At 41.7% G+C, this 16388-nt stretch overlaps 1 protein-coding gene across 2 annotated transcripts in view; it reads right to left on the bottom strand.

Annotated features, from left to right (window-relative positions):
- dnajc5 (DnaJ heat shock protein family (Hsp40) member C5) overlaps positions 1-16388 on the bottom strand; it is a 43947-nt gene that overhangs the window by 9733 nt on the left and 17826 nt on the right. For both annotated transcript variants that reach the window (XM_033041401.1, XM_033041400.1), the window contains exon 2: positions 3923-4039. In XM_033041401.1, the coding sequence (XP_032897292.1) occupies positions 3923-4029 (107 nt within the window). In that variant the 5' untranslated portion in view covers positions 4030-4039. The remainder of the gene's footprint in view (positions 1-3922; positions 4040-16388) is intronic.

Here is a 16388-nt window from a genome sequence, read left to right as displayed (position 1 = left end):
TGGCACACTCTGGACTTTGGTTGTGCTGGACTTGCAAATTTGCTAGAGTCTTACATGTTATTCCAATTACTACTCCAATTTACTTAAAATATAAAAGCTAAATAGTAGCATGGTAAATTCCAAAGTCCTTGGTGTGGTTAAAGGGAAGCATGAGAACATAGGCCCCGGAGTGCTAGATGGATTTCTAAATAACTAAATGGTGGAATGTCAGAGTTTGACTGTCGCCACTTGTCTCATTCATCTAAAATCCAGCATAATGCTGGGAAGAGGTTTCAAATGTGCTGCCTATACTTTTGAGATATTTTTGTGTATTAGTAGAGGCAACATAATTTCAATTGGGACTTTCTGCAACATTTTCTGAGATGTACTCTGGACAGGTGCCATGCTATCGCACCCATCAACTCAAAATCTAGGGAAGAAACCCTGAGAGGTAAATATAAATAAAACGAGCAAGTTAATTAAACAGGGCAAACTGGGTCAAGAAAGGCACCAAAGAAGGTCCGATAGACCCTAAACCGTATTTATTTTAATGGTAAAAAAAGGTGGTCTAAAAGACTTTTGACACTTTAGCCCTCATCAGTCAGAGTTTTGAGTATAGACGTTAGGAGGTCATGTTGCAGTTGTATAAGACGTTGGTGAGACCGCATTTAGAATATTGTGTTCAGTTCTGGCCAGCATATTATAGGAAAGATATTGTCAAGCTTGAAAGAGTTCAGAAAAGATTTATGAGGACGTTGCCAGGACTAGAGGGTGTGAGCTATAGGGAGAGGTTGAGTAGACTGGGTCTCTATTCCATGGAGCGTAGGAGGATGAAGGGAGATCTTATCAAGGTATACAAAATCATGAGAGGAATAGATCGGGTAGATGCACAGAGTCTTTTACCCAGACTAGGGGAATCGAGGACCAGAGGACATAGGTTCAAGGCGAAGGGGAAAAGATTTAAGAGGAATCTGAGGGTAACTTTTTCACACAGAGGGTGGTGGGTGTATGGACCAAGCTACCAGAGGAGGTAGTTGAGGCTGGGACTATCCAATCGTTTAAGAAACAGTTGGACAGGTACATGGATAGGACAGGTTTGGAGGGTTATGGACCAAGCGCAGGCAAGTGGAACTAGGGTAGCTGGGACATTGTTGGCCGGTAGACAAAAGTGCTGGAGAAAATCAGCGGGTGCGGCAGTATCTACGGATCGAAGGAAATAGGCAACATTTCGGGCCGAAACCCTTCTTCAGACTTGGCCGGTATGGGCGAGTTGAGTGGAGGGGCTGTTTCCACACTGCATCACTCTATGACCGACTTATTATTTTATTTTCTGATCTTAACTGGAACGATCATCATGCTATTACTTCACAAACCTGAATCTACCAAGCACAAAACTCATTCAAATCTTTACATTATGTAGCTTCCACTAATTTATTTTAAAATAGCTTGGAGCATTTCTGTTGCTGCAAGTCCATGGAGCATGTTTGCAGAGCCACATAATAGGATATTCTGTCCTGTCACACGCCTGATGAAATGGGTTTTCAATAATGTAAATCCTTTCACCAAGTTGAAGAAACATTGTTTGTAATCATTTCCTGCCTCAGCATTAGTAGCCTTTAAAAAACAACCTATTGATATTTTGCCTTCTTGCATTCAGCTGAATGGGCGTGGATTTGAATGACAACATAGAAAATAGGCGCAGGAGTAGGCCATTCGGCCCTTCGAACCAGCATCGATCATCCATAATCAGTGCACCGTTCCTGCTTTTTCCCCCCATATCCCTCGATTCCATTAGCCCTAAGAGCTAAATCTAACTCTCTCTTGAAAACATCCAGTGAATTGGCCTCCACTGCCATCTGTGGCAGATAATTCCACAGATTCACAACTCTCTGTGTGAAAAGGTTTTTCCTCATCTCAGTCCTAAATGGCCTACCCCTTACACTGTGACCCCTGGTTCTGGACTCCCCCAACATGGGAAACATTTTTACTGCATCTAGTCTGTCCAATCCCTTAAGAGTGTTGTATGTTTCTATAAGATCCCCTCTCATCCTTCTAAATTCCAATGAATACAAGCCCAGTCGACCCATTCTTTCATCATGTCAGTCCCGCCATCCTGGGAATTAACCTGATGAACCTACGCTGCACTCCCCTCATCCTCCTGCACTCCAAGGAATAGAGTCCCAGCCTACTCAACCACTCCCTAAAGCTCAGACCCTCTAGTCCACAATAGCAAGAATGTCCTTCCTTAAATTAGGAGACCAAAACTGCACACAATACTCCAGGTGTGGTCTCAGCAGGGCCCTGTACAACTGCAGTAGGACCTCCTAAACTCAAATCCTCTCGCAATGAAGGCCAACATTGGCCTCAGAGGGCGGTGGAGGCAGGTTCTCTGGATGCTTTCAAGAGAGAGCTAGATAGGGCTCTTAAAAATAGCGGAGTCAGGGGATATGGGGAGAAGGCAGGAACGGGGTACTGATTGGGAATGATCAGCCATGATCACATTGAATGACGGTGCTAGCTCGAAGGGCCAAATGGCCAACTCCTGCACCCATTGTCTATTGTTTATAACATGCCATTAGCTTTCTTCACTGCCTGCTGTACCTGCATGCTTACTTTCATGTGATTGATGTACAAGGACACCCAGGATTCGTTGCACCTCCCCTTTTCCTAATCTGACACCATTCAGATAATAATCTGCCTTCCTGTTCTTGCCACCAAAGTGACACCTCACATTTATCTACATTATATTGCAACTCTCTTGCTCAATCATTAGATGAAGCACAAGTATCCAAATGGTGGATATAGACATAGAAACATAGAAAATAGGTGCAGGAGTAGGCCATTCGGCCCTTCGAACCTGCACCGCCATTCAATATGATTATGGCTGATCATCCAACTCAGTATCCTGTACCTGCTTTCTCTCCATACCCCCTGATCCCTTTAGCCACAAGGGCCACATCTAACTCCCTCTTAAATATAGCCAATGAACTGGCCTCAACTACATTCTGTGGCAGAGAATTCCAGAGCTTCACCACTCTCTGTGTAAAAAATGTTTTTCTCATCTCAGTCCTAAAAGATTTCCCCTTTATCCTTAAAATATTTAACAGTTTTTCATTTTAGTTTTCAGCATCCATGTGGCATTGCTTTTGACTTCCCCACTAATCTGCTCTTACTCCAGTTTCATTTCATCCGCCGAACTAGTAGGGCAGCAGTCATAGAGTTGCTGCCTTTCAGCGTCAGAAATTTGGGTTCGATCCTGACTATGGGTGCTGTCTGTGTGGAGTTTGTACGTTCTCGTTGTGACCGCTTTGGTTTCCTCTGGGTAATCCGGTTTCCTCCCACAGTCCAAAGATGTACAGGATTGTTGATTAATTGTTATTGGTAAAAAGTGTAAATTGGTCTCTAGTATGTAGATTAGTGCTAGTGTACAGGGATTGCTGGTCAGCGCCGACTCGATGGGCCGAAGGGCCTGTTTCCGCGCTGTTTCTCTAAAGACTAAACTGCACTCAACATTTGCTTGTACAATGCTTTTATGATTGGCACATATTTTAAACAGGATTAAATGCATGCCACTAAAGCCATAAAATGATACTGACAGTGTGGAGATAAAAAGAGCTGCAGATGCTGATTTACAAAAAAAAAGACAAAGTACTGGAGTAACTCTGCAGATCGAACAACATCTCTGGAAAACATAGAGAAATGACATTTCGGGAAGGGTCCCGACCTGAAATGTCATCTGTCCATGTTCTCCAGAGATGCTGCCTGATCCACTGAGTTACTCCAGCATCTTGTGTCTTTTTCTGACAAAGTACGGCATTAGAGGACAAACTACCTGGTATAAATATATATCACAATATATATCATGACTGCCAAACACATAGCCAGTTGTAATCAGATGTATGCAGCAACACAAGCTTCAATGCAGTTCTGTACACACACCTACCTATATGACTTCTTAATGTCGTCTGGAGAAGCATTTTTGTCAAGTCCCAGAACAACATAGAGCGATTCTCCCGAGGTGGATAACGAACGTTGCCGTTGATCACCCATTCTGCAGAAACTAACAGAAAAAAAACAAATTGATAATTAGATACCCAGAGATTGCTTTTCAGAACACAGAATTACCTCTCCCCCCTTCCCCCCGCCCAAGGTCCAAGATCGTTAGATTTTTAGACATAGGGAATCAAGCGATACGAGTGCAGGAAACGCTAGTAACCCAACACCTTCATTCATGTGTTTAAGAAGGAACTGCAGATGCTGGAAAATCGAAGGTAGACAAAAATGCTGGAGAAACTCAGCGGGTGCAGCAGCATCTATGGAGCGAAGACAATGTCAGAATTTATTTTACTTTTATCGTATTCTTTCTGTTTCTAGCATCGGTATTGTGCTGAAGACAAAACAGAAAATGTTAAAATATCGAGGTCCAGCCACAGCTATGAACAGAAAGATGGTTAATATTTTAAATGAATGCGTTTGGTTTTTATTAACATATTGCAGAGTGTTCGAGTTGAATATCTAAAAATGTGAATGAAAACCCTTTGTGGTTTCTGAGCAGTCGTTAAAAAATGGCCAAAAGTGGTTTGTCTCATTTACTTATAATGATTATAGCTGATTTGGAGTTTTATTTGCGGTTATCGAGCATGTGATGATAGAGAGTCTGCTGGTTTTGTTTAAGGAGTCCAGAATTCAGCAAGAACACATCAGATTATTTTAGAGAGACAGAGTCTGAAGAAGGGTTTCGGCCCGAAACGTTGCCTATTTCCTTCGCTCCACAGATGCTGCTGCACCCACTGAGTTTCTCCAGCATTTTTGTGTACCTTCATTCATGTGTTAGTTAACAGCTCACACAAGTACTGAGTTCCACTCCATACTATCTCTCAGTGGAGGAATGGAATTATTTGTAGGGCTCTGAAAGCCAGCATATATCTGACAGGCCAATCGCCATCTAAAAAAACCCCCATATAATGTCATTTAATATGAAAGGTGCAAATTACTCGCATTAAGATTTTCACTTTAATTTGGCACTTGAAAGAATTTGAACTATTTTATTTTGTCCAGAAAGATCAGAGTTACACAGTAGCCTCCAACATGGAACACTATCATCTAAGTAGAAACAAGGAACTGCTGATTGTGGTATACACTGTGGGGGGATGATTTTTTTGTCTAATTGTAGTCCTGTAGGTCTGTGTCCAAGATGGCTGCCGTGAAGGGAGAGTGGACGCTAGCGCGCTTTGGCTGCCGCTGCTCTCTCTTCACACTGTGTTTTTGATTCTCTGTTTTTGGATTGAATTCTGTTTTTAATTTGTGTCTCTGTGATGTCTTTTTTACCTGTTCTATTCCGATTATATGTTTTTATTCCTATTACTATGTAAGGTGTCCTTGAGATGTCTGAAAGGCGCCCATTAAATAAAATTTATTATTATTATTATTATTACAAAAAAAGGCAAAAGTGTCACCTATTCATGTACTCCAGAGATGCTGCCTGACCCGCTGGGTTACTCCGGCACTTGGTCTTTTTTTTACTTATCAGGACAGCTCAGTGGTAGAATTGCTGCTTTCCAGACCCTCTATCATCACATGCAGACCCTCTATCATCACATGCTCGATAACCGCAAATAAAACTCCAAATTAGCTATAATCATTATAAGTAAAAATGAGACAAACCACTTTTGGCCTTTTTTTAACGACTGCTCAGAAACCACAAAGGGTTTTCATTCACATTTTTAGATATTCAACTCAAACACTCTGCAATATGTTAATAAAAACCAAACGCATTAATTTAAAATATTAACCATCTTTCTGTTCATAGCTGTGGCTGGACCTTAATATTTTAACATTTTCTGTTTTGTCTTCAGCACAATACCGATGCTAAAAACAGAAAGAATACGATAAAAGTAAAATAGATTCTGACACTGTCTTCGCCTTCCCATCCCTACGAACCTCGACCTTTCCCAAACCAGAATGGCTCTCATTTCTGCTTTGTTGAAACACAAATAACAATAAGCTGAATGTACACATCCATCACATACCCTTATTCACAATCTTTCCATTACTTGCCATAACAACTTAACTAGGCCTTAGATTTAAAATAAAAATTATGAGAGCTTGCAAATTAACGGCCAGACCAACCATTAAAAGGGCGGCACAGTGGCACAGCTGGTTGAGCCACTGCCTCACGGTTCGATTCCGATCTCGGGTGCTGTCAATGGTGAATGTGACCGCGTGGGTTGACTCCCACATCCCAAAGATACGTGGATTTGTAGGTTAATTGGTCTTTGTAAAATTGTTGGGAATTGATGAGTAAATGGAATAACATAGCACTAGTTTGAACAGGTGATCGCTGGTCAGTGTGGGCTCTGTGAGCCGACGGGCCTATTTCCATCTGTATCCCTAAACTAAATTAAAACTAAACTAAATTCAGACATTATTATCAATGGAAATCATTTGGAAAGACAAAAACTGGAGGAAAACCTTTCAAGGCAATTTAAGAAAGATACCTGCAGTTAAAATACCCGGTCAGCAAAGGAGATTCTACGGCTACCTCGACTGCCTACCGACCCCACTCCACTGCACTACGAATTCAAAAGAACCATGCTGACCAATTTTTACTCACGGAAAATGTTTCAACATGCTGAAATGTTTTCCTCGACCAAACTGAGACCGTGAGTATGCGGGAACTTCCCTCGAGCATGAAGGAGAGTTCCAGTGACTACCTAGGACCACGTGTCGACCATGCTGAGTTTGAGTCGAGGGCAAACTCTACTAAACTCGCAAATTAGGTCGTTGCAGTGGCCTTTAAACACACTAACTCTGAAAGATTACTCCATTTAAGGGCTCCTGTATTAAAGTGGTTTGACAAAAGATGGAAAAACTTAAATATCATTGCAAATCTCTATCCTATTTATTGATATTCAATAATACAGGCCAAACATTCTACATGCTATTATAGAGTTTAAAGCAGCCAGTAAGTGGTTAATTTTCCAATGGAGCTGCCAAAGAGATAACACCCAGCAGGCTCGCAGCAGCTGAGAAATGGAAGCAATGCTTTCAACAATCAAATCCCGAGGGCATAATCTATAACACACAATGATTTGAATGAATAGAATGAAAGTAGCTCTTGATTGAACAGATCATGCCTCACATGCAGGGCACAGCCAGGCATCAGATCATTAAAAGGTTTGCAGACAATAAAAGGAGCAAAGCAACTATGAACAAGAGGTGTAGGAAGGAACTGCAGATGCTGGCTTACAGCGAAGATGAACACAAAATGCTGGAGTAACTCAGCAGGTCAAGCAGCATCACTGTAGAAAATGAATAGGTGACGTTTCAGGACGAGACCCTGCTTCAGGCTGAGAGTTAGGGGAGAGGGATACTAAGGTATGAAAAGGTAAAGAACATATTAGAGCTGGCACCAATGGCCAAGGACCCCACAGTGGCCCATTTTTGGCTGTGGAGGAGATGATAACGAAGGTATACGAACGGTGAAACTAGCAGGTCGACTGGGGTGGGGGAGGGACGGAGAGAGAGGGAATGCAAGGGTTACTTGAAAATAGAGAAATCGCAGAGGTACTTGGAATTAACTTCCACAATGCAGTTAAAAGTTGCCTACTTGTAAAGATCGAAATACACTAGGCAATAGTGTCCCTAATCTCTCTGAAATGACAATTTAAAGCTATAGCTCCATAAACAGTGCGAAACCTGAATTTCCCACAAAGTGAGAAATTTAATACGAATGAAATATCAGGGAATAAAGTTTGTCAGGCAGTAGACTGAGAGTATAAGTCTGTAGATGCAAACACGCACAGCATTACCACTGTGCTTCCTCAGATTGCATCCTCCAGATCACCAAGGACGGCTATGCCTTACGTTGTTGGCTGCATCCTAGGATGCTGTGGAGGTAGTGGAAGCAGTGGTTGGCATCTTTCACAATTGCATGAATTCTGTAACATTTCCCACAGGTTGAAAGACAGCACATGTAATTTTACTACCCAGGAAAATAAGGAACTATGGAGGAGTTAGCCTTATGTTGGTAGAAGGGAAAACACTGAAAGCTATCATCAAAGATGATTCAAATGACAGTGCATAAAACAGTGGGGCAGGAAATTACCATGGATTGAAGGTCGATTAATGGACAGAAAACAGAACAAGAATAAACAAATCAAGGGGAATGGTCAGAAAATGTATGGTTAAAAGTATAGTGCTTTGCTTGTTGTAGAAGCAATAGTGGACCTTTCTTAAGGGCCTGTCCCACTTGGCTGTCATTTGCGCGCCATTTACGCGACCTGCGTGTGGGTAGTGTGTAGGTAGCACAGGACGGGCTCATGGAGTGGTGTGGAGTGGCGTGCAGGAGTGTGAACTTTGTCCTGAACAAAATCTTCGCCCGCCACCGGCCTGTCGCGTAACTGACGGCCAAAGTGGGACAGGCCCAAGACCCTGGCGCGGCGCAACGTCTCACCTCCAACAGCAGCAGAAGCAGGCAAACGATCGCCAAACTCGGCCTGGGGGTCACGGCCGTTGCGATCCGCCCCCACTCCTACTCCCAGAGCGGGGCCAAGATGATTGGAGATAGACACAATATGCTGGAGTAACTCAGCGGGACCGGCAGCATCTCTGGAGCGAAGCAATGGGTGACCTTTCGGGTTGAGACCCTTCTTCAGACTGAAGAAGAGTCTCGACCCGAAACATCATCCATTCCTTCTCTCCAGAGATGCTGCCGGTCCCGCTGAGTTACTCCTGCATTTTGTGTCCATCTACAAATGACGTCCCGCGCTCCTGACGGCTGTGCGAACGCATGATGATGCGCGCGATCGTCCAGCGCAGCCACTACCGGCCTGTCACGTAAATGACGGCCCAAGTGGGACAGGTCCTTTACTCTGTTCATTCAAATGCAAACTGTTACAAGAGGCTCAATGAATAGATTGACAAAAGTCTAAAGTGATAGCCATAATACGATCACAGAATTGCTAAGGAAAGGCTTTAAAATGCAAAAGACTTAAAACTGTGTATACTTTTCTTGAAATCTTCACCTTGCAATTATTTAAACTCTGCAGCACATACACACTTGATTACTTAAGTGTAATTCACTGTTAGAATGGCTTAACTTAAAATAGAACAGGCTTACCCCCTAATTAGAATTAAAGACAATAACACTGTTAGTTAATTAATCTGCAATATGCAAATGTCCATGATCACCATCATTGCCTAACGTCAATCGATTGTAGGTAACTATTGAGTACTAATTTAAAATGTCTACTTAACTTCATATGAATCAAAGTTGCAAACACAACGAGTGAAGGGCAAGAATCCACACCAGCAGGTAGAAGATACGTCAGAGACACAAAGAATTACAGAGGCTGGAATCTTGAGTAAAACACAGTGCTGGAGTCACTCAGTGGGTCAGGAAGCATCTCTGGAGAGAATGGAGAGATGACATTTCAGGTTGGGATTCTTCTTCAGACTCTGACTTCAGAGTCTGAAGAAGTCCCAACCTGAAACATCACCCGTCCATTCCTTCCAGAGACACTGCCTGACCTGCTGAGTTACTCCAGCACTTTGTGTTCAACAAAAGACAGAAGACTGGGACCATTACTACAAAGAAATGGCAGCTGGACGATGGTACAACTCGTACTTGAATTGTGTGGGACCGGCATTTCAGCAAATGACATAACCGGGGAAAGAGAGAGAACTTTAAATAGGAAAGGCAATGGATTAAGCTGAGATGATGCAATAAACAAAAGAATAAAGGTTAGAAAAAATGGGAAATTATAAACAAATTGACAGAAAGGGATAGAGTAAATGTTATAAATCAGTTGAGCTTATAGGGCTTGATATTACAATCCCTACTATAGTTGGCACCTTCTTCCTATCTTGAGTGGGGGTAGGGGTAAATACTTCACTGGTTTCATCAGGTGGGCACCCTCCTTCCTTGGGGTTTAAGAAGGAACTGCAGATGCTGGAAAATCGAAGGTAGACAAAACTGCTGGAGAAACTCAGCGGGTGGAGCAGCATCTATAGAGCGAAGGAAATAGGCAACGTTTCGGGCCAAAACCCGAAGGGTCTCGTCCCGAAACGTTGCCTATTTCCTTCGCTCTATAGATGCTGCTGCACCCGCTGAGTTTCTCCAGCACTTTTGTCTATCTCTTTCCTTGGTGTTTCGTTGATAGGCCCACGACACCTCCAGAGGGCTCAACAGCAACACCTAGCATCCCAGGTGCGCTCCCCTCCGTTTAACCCTCTTGCTGGTCATGTTGCAGCCCAGTTGGAGTCCTTCCTCGGCAGCCACAGCCAGTTGCTGCTTCGCTCGGCAGCCTCTGACAGCGACCTGATGGCTTGCAGGAAGGCCTGTCCTCGAACTCCCATTCCCTTCAGGAGTCAGGTTGTTGACATGGCTACAAACCCTCTACAACCAACCTCTACAGGGAGCACCTGGGTAGAATGTATTGAAGAGTACAAATCAGTAGAAGTAAATATAGTTGAATAACTATTACAGACACAGCAGCAGGGCCACGTAGACCTGAATTTTGAGGGTATATGAAGACTTTAGAAAGTCAGTGGAAACAGATGGAGAAGTGGATCTACCAATTTATAATGATATTTAAGTAGTGGAAACGGGTTACTCATGTTCAGAAAAACAGGATGCAAAAAAAAACCTAAGCGGCAAAACAATAAAATAAATAACTCATTTAAGGGAGTGGTGTAGAGGCCCTCCTTAATAGTAAACATAGGATATGATGAAGTATAAAGGAAGGTTGTCAGAAACATTTGCGAATAATCAAAATAATTTAAATCTAAATATGGACTGGAGGAAGAAAGCACAACAGAAAGGCCACACTCAGTTCATAGGTTTTTCACAATAGTTCATAGAACAGGGTGTTCTGGAGCCATAGGGCAGGCCACCACAAAGCTGGTATTGTGCAATGAGAGGATTAATTAATGACCCCTGAGGTAAGCCATCATGGAACCGACTTCTTGAAGTGCAGCAGTCCTTCCAGTGACGGACTCATAGGGAGTAAAGCATATTGGATCAATCAAGCAAGCCCAATGGGTAGAGGTGATAGAGGATGGTTAGACAGCATGGGAGGCCTGGCAGGTTCAACTGCATTTATTGTAATGCAACAAACCTCAGGTAAATCAGGTGAGCTTAGAGCATGGATCAGTACTTGGAATTATTATATCACTACAATCATGGAAATGTTTTTGAGGAAGGGCAGGCCCGTAGGCTTAACATTCCAGGGTGTAGAATTTCCACACATGCCAAGGTTAATGCAAAAGTGATGGGGAACGTGTTTTGCTGATTAGAGAAATATAATAGTAGTACTTAGATGGAATATCCTGGAGAGATCGACCAGAGAGGCCACATTGTTAGGAATCAGGAATAAAAGAGGGCGAGGAACTTGCCGGGGTTATATTACAGGCCTCCATAGAGTCAGTGGGTATTAAATAACCCATATGACATGTTATCATATTGCCATAGAGGGAGTACAGAGAAGGTTCACCAGACTGATTCCTGGGATGTCAGGACTTTCATATGAAGAAAGACTGGATAGACTCGGCTTGTACTCGCTAGAATTTAGATGATTGAGGAGGGGTCTTATAGAAACTTACAAAATTCTTAAGTGGTTGGACAGGCTAGATGCAAGAAGATTGTTCCCGATGTTGGGGAAGTCCAGAACAAGGGGTCACAGTTTAAGGATAAGGGGGAAATCTTTTAGATGAGAAAAACATTTTTCACACAGAGTGGTGAATCTCTGGAATTCTCTGCCACAGAAGGTAGTTGAGGCCAGTTCATTGGCTATATTTAAGAGGGAGTTAGATGTGGCCCTTGTGGCTAAAGGGATCAGGGGGTATGGAGAGAAGGCAGGTACAGGATACTGAGTTGGATGATCAGCCATGATCATATTGAATGGCGGTGCAGGCTCGAAGGGCCGAATGGCCTACTCATGCACCTAACTCATGCACCTATTTTCTATGTTTCTATGTTAACAGATATGTAATCCAGTCACACAAATGTGTGAGAGAAGAGAAGATCTTGCCTGACGAATCTGCTGGAGTTCTTTGAGAAAGTTAATAGCAGGACAGACAGAAGGGAGGCTGTAGATGTTGTTTACCTAGATTTTCAGAAGGCATTTGATAAGGTGCCGCATGTCAGGCTGCTAAGATGAGAGTCCATGGTATTAAAGGGAAGATACTAGCATGTATAGTGGATTGGCTTGATGGCAGAAGGCAAAGAGTTGCAATAAACGGCACCTTTTCAGGTTGGCTGCCAGTGAGATCCGCAAAGGTCAGTGCTAGAGCCGCTTCTCTTCACGTTGTTTATTAACGATTTGGATACGGAGATTGAAGGCTTTGCAGATGATGCTAAGTTAGGTGGAGGGGCAGGCAGTGTAGATGTAGCAAGGACTCTGCAGAAGGACTTGGACAGGTTAGGAGAGTGGGCAGAGAAGTAGCAGATGAAATTCAGTATAGCAAAGTGCGGAGTCATGTATTTTGGTAATAAGAATAAAGGCGTAATTATTTTCTAAATGGAGAGAGAATCCAGAAATCAGAGGTGCAAAGGGACTTGGGAGTGCTGGTGCAGGATTCCCCAAAAGTTAATTTGCAAGCCGAATCGGTAGTAAGGAAAATTACATCTGACAAGCAGGGTATCTTTTAAAATAGAGTAGGAGTTCAGGCCCAGCACGTTCTGATATGGGTGAAAGGCAAGGATTACAAGATCAGAGTATCTTGGAAGTCATTTGATCAAGAACAAAAATAGAAACACAAGTCAGGCAAATGCAACTGAGATTGAAGAAGTTTCTTAAGTGTGTAGGGAAAGCACCTGAGGAAACCAGCTCAATCACGGGATAAATGTGCATACACCACCAAAAGTGAGGATTGCACCCACATTTTTGCTGTAGTGGTGAGCTGTGCTACTGAGGTACTGTATATGGCATGGATCTTTTTTAAAACATCGCCCTGAAAGGGTAGTGGAACCAAAGTCTTTAAATGTTATAAAGACGGAAGTAGATATATTCCTGATAAACAACTGGGTGAAAGGTGACAAGTGGAGGTGGAATTGAAGAGATCGCTATCAGATCAGCACAATACTACTGATAGGTAGAGAAGGCTCGAAGGGTTGAAATAATTTTTCTTTTCTTTTCTCTTGCTTCTAATTCATGTTTGTAAGTAAATATGAAGAACTGTCTGCTCACATGAAAGATAAACAAAACATGACTGGTCAGGCATTCAAATGTATTTGATGAGGCCCATTCCACATTGCAGTGGTCACCTACAATTTCCCAGTTTACAATGCATAAGCCTTCATTCAAAGTAAGATTCAAAACAAGTTACAATCAAGAGTTTGTGGATATTTAATCAGCACCCGATTGTTAAACTAAGCATTTGCAAACACAGCAACATAACGTCTATTAATTATTCAACAGTTTATCACACATGGCATTTATCGTGAGAGAGGAGTGGGATGAGGATGTAGATTAACTCCAGTGACTGGCCAACAATTAAAACTGAAAATGTTACTATGCCAAGACCGTGAACAGAATGTGAAGAACAAGAACCAGTTTTTCTTCTCACAAGGAGTGATATTAATGCTGGGAAGAAGTCCAGATGAAGGTTGCAAATTCATTTGCAATTTGAGATATCTTAGTTAGCATGATAGACAAAAGACAAATCAAATGATTCCATATGTTAGAGACGCATAAAGTAATAAAAAATAAAAATTGGTGAAAGCAGTCAGGAGGGGAGGAAGTAAAAGAGTCGGCACCCAAGGAAAGCGAAAGAGTGAAATTTCCAGGCTGAAGATTCATTGGAACGCAACATCTGTGAAGCAGCAAAAAAGTCTAAGATGTGAAGGTAGGGCTAGGTCAATGCCTGGAAATTCCAAATTACTACTACCTAATCATGGATTACAGGATACTGAGTTGGATGATCAGCCATGATCATATTGAATGGCGGTGCAGGCTCGGAGGGCCGAATGGCCTACTCCTGCATCTAATTTCTATGTTTCTATCATACAGGAGAAGCACTTGATCATATTGGCTTCTGGTTGTGCAATAGATGCAAATTTGCTGAATTACCTTATGCAAGAGATGGACTCATTTCTGCTTTGAGCAAAGAAAAGTTGTGCAAACAGCTGCAAAGCATCAAAAGGAACCTGCAAATTTTAGTTACTGAACAGAGTAGAAGAATATCTGTAAAGGGCACAAAGTGCTGGAGTAACACAGCAAGTCAAGCAGCATCTCTGGAGAACATGGATAGGTGACGTTTCAGGTCGGGACCCTTTGAAACCTGCTGAGTTACTATAGCACTGTGTGCCTTTTGTGTTAGCCAGCATCTCCAGTTCCTTGTTTCCACATACTGGAAGAATATCTCCTGCAAATCCTTTTTATGTCTTTGAAATGAGCATTCATAATGAGACTTTAATTTTCATTTGGGAAATAGAGTTAGACAGAAACCCCACATCAATACACAAATTCCTAAATTTAGAACCTGTACATCAGACAGCAAATAAAAATCCCTCTGCTCTCTGTGTGAAATAACCAGGAACTCTGCCTCCAAAAAAAAAACATTGGAAGAGTGGTGAATTGCATTATTAATAGTGGAAACTATGTAGGACTTTAAGCATCAATACTGTGGTTACCATATCTGGAATTTGTACTGAGTTGTGGCATTGATACTGGCATTGCATTTTTTTTTAATTTTCAACTATTCTGGGTGTTGCTGTCGTGTATTTAATAGGTCACTATTACATTGTTGAACATATAACATTAATAGTATTACAATCCGCAGAATCAAAATAAATGTAGCATGTTTAATTTAAACACAATTTCGTAAATCTATCCATTCATATGTTCAATTTTGCAAATTTTAAATACACAAGATGTTTATGTTTCAAATTTTCATTATGAACATAAAAGTTGAAAATAGATGATGAGCTGGTTCAGCAGGTCATTTACAAAGGTGCCAATAGCAGCAGGACAGTAATTGGTTAAACTTGCTTATCACATTTCTACAGCTTCTACACCCTAAAAGGGCCTGTCCCACTTATACGCGATTTTTTCGGCAACTTGCCGGCACCCGTCATAGTCGCAGCAGGTCGCCGAAACTTTTCAACATGTTGAAAATCCAGTGGCAACCAGAAAAAGGTACAACTCTTTGGGTGACTACTCACCACCGGCGCCAAAAAAATTGCGTAAGTGGGACAGGCCCTTAATGGATTTGCCTTTCCCACAACTGACTTCCAAAAATAAATATTTGATCAATATGAAAGCGGTTTTTACTTTCCTCCACAGCAAAGGTTAAACTTTGTTAAAACCGTAAAACAAATGACAAAGCCGCGCTTATCACATTAAAGTAAAAAAGGCAGAGAGCAAAAAAATGATTTAATCACAATTAAATCACAATGTAAAAGTGAAAGTAATGACTTCTAAAAGGATTGTTACTGATGTTGATCACTTTAATTCGGTGTGGTAGTGGATATGAAACAGCATCTAAGAAATATTGATTTTCCATTTGGTTTATAGAACATCCTTCCATATATAATTTAACAATAAGGAAGTAGACTTGTAATTATTAATATGGGGTCTGCGCTATATAGTACAAAAGCAAAAAGAGAGCATAATTTAACGTTGACCAGCAGAAAATTGGCAAACACATTAGTTTCAATTTACAATCTTTCAAAATGTCATTGCCTTCAATGGAAAATTGGATAAGAATGAAATTGGCAAACCAGTAGGTCTGATCAGATACCCTAACTTACTTAGATTAAAATTGCCTCTCAACACCACATAAATATTTAATCAAATGAACAAAAAGAAAAAAAATAGAATTCAAATCACAATCTTTGTGTAATGTTGGCATTGACACAAGACTAGTCTGTAGAAAGGAACTGCAGATGCTGGTTTAAACCGAAGATAAGACACAAAAAGCTGGAGTAACTCAGTGGGTCAGGCGGCATCTCTGCAGAAAAGGAATAGGTGACGTTTCGGGTCAAGACGCCACAACCGCGCGTTGTGGGGACGGGACCCAACGGGTCCCCCTTGGTCTGGTAACTTCTGAAAGGTTTATTACATTGTTCCAGTCATTGGTGGAATTAAAAATATCTTCTAAAATAAACTGCAACCTTGCCTTTAGAAACAAAAGTGAAGTGCATTAGAGATAGGCCTCACTTGAAGTGTGTTCAGGAAATTAACAGTATTTTAATGTATATTACTAGATGGTTGTGCCAATTAAAAGTGGAGGATTTACATCTGCTGTACCTCCAATCTTCAACTTCTATCATCAAGCCTGCTTAAAAATAAAGACAAATTTATCATTTAGAAAAAATATATACCATTGGCATCTATATATCAAGTTGGTGTAGGATGCAATGTGGATGTAGCAAATTATTGGCCATGGCATAGAATATAAGAGCT

This window comes from Amblyraja radiata, chromosome 23, assembly GCF_010909765.2.
Source record: "Amblyraja radiata isolate CabotCenter1 chromosome 23, sAmbRad1.1.pri, whole genome shotgun sequence".
Taxonomy (NCBI): Eukaryota; Metazoa; Chordata; class Chondrichthyes; order Rajiformes; family Rajidae; genus Amblyraja; species Amblyraja radiata.
The sequence above is the reverse complement of the archived record's forward strand: the minus strand, read 5'-3'. Positions and strand labels throughout refer to the sequence as shown.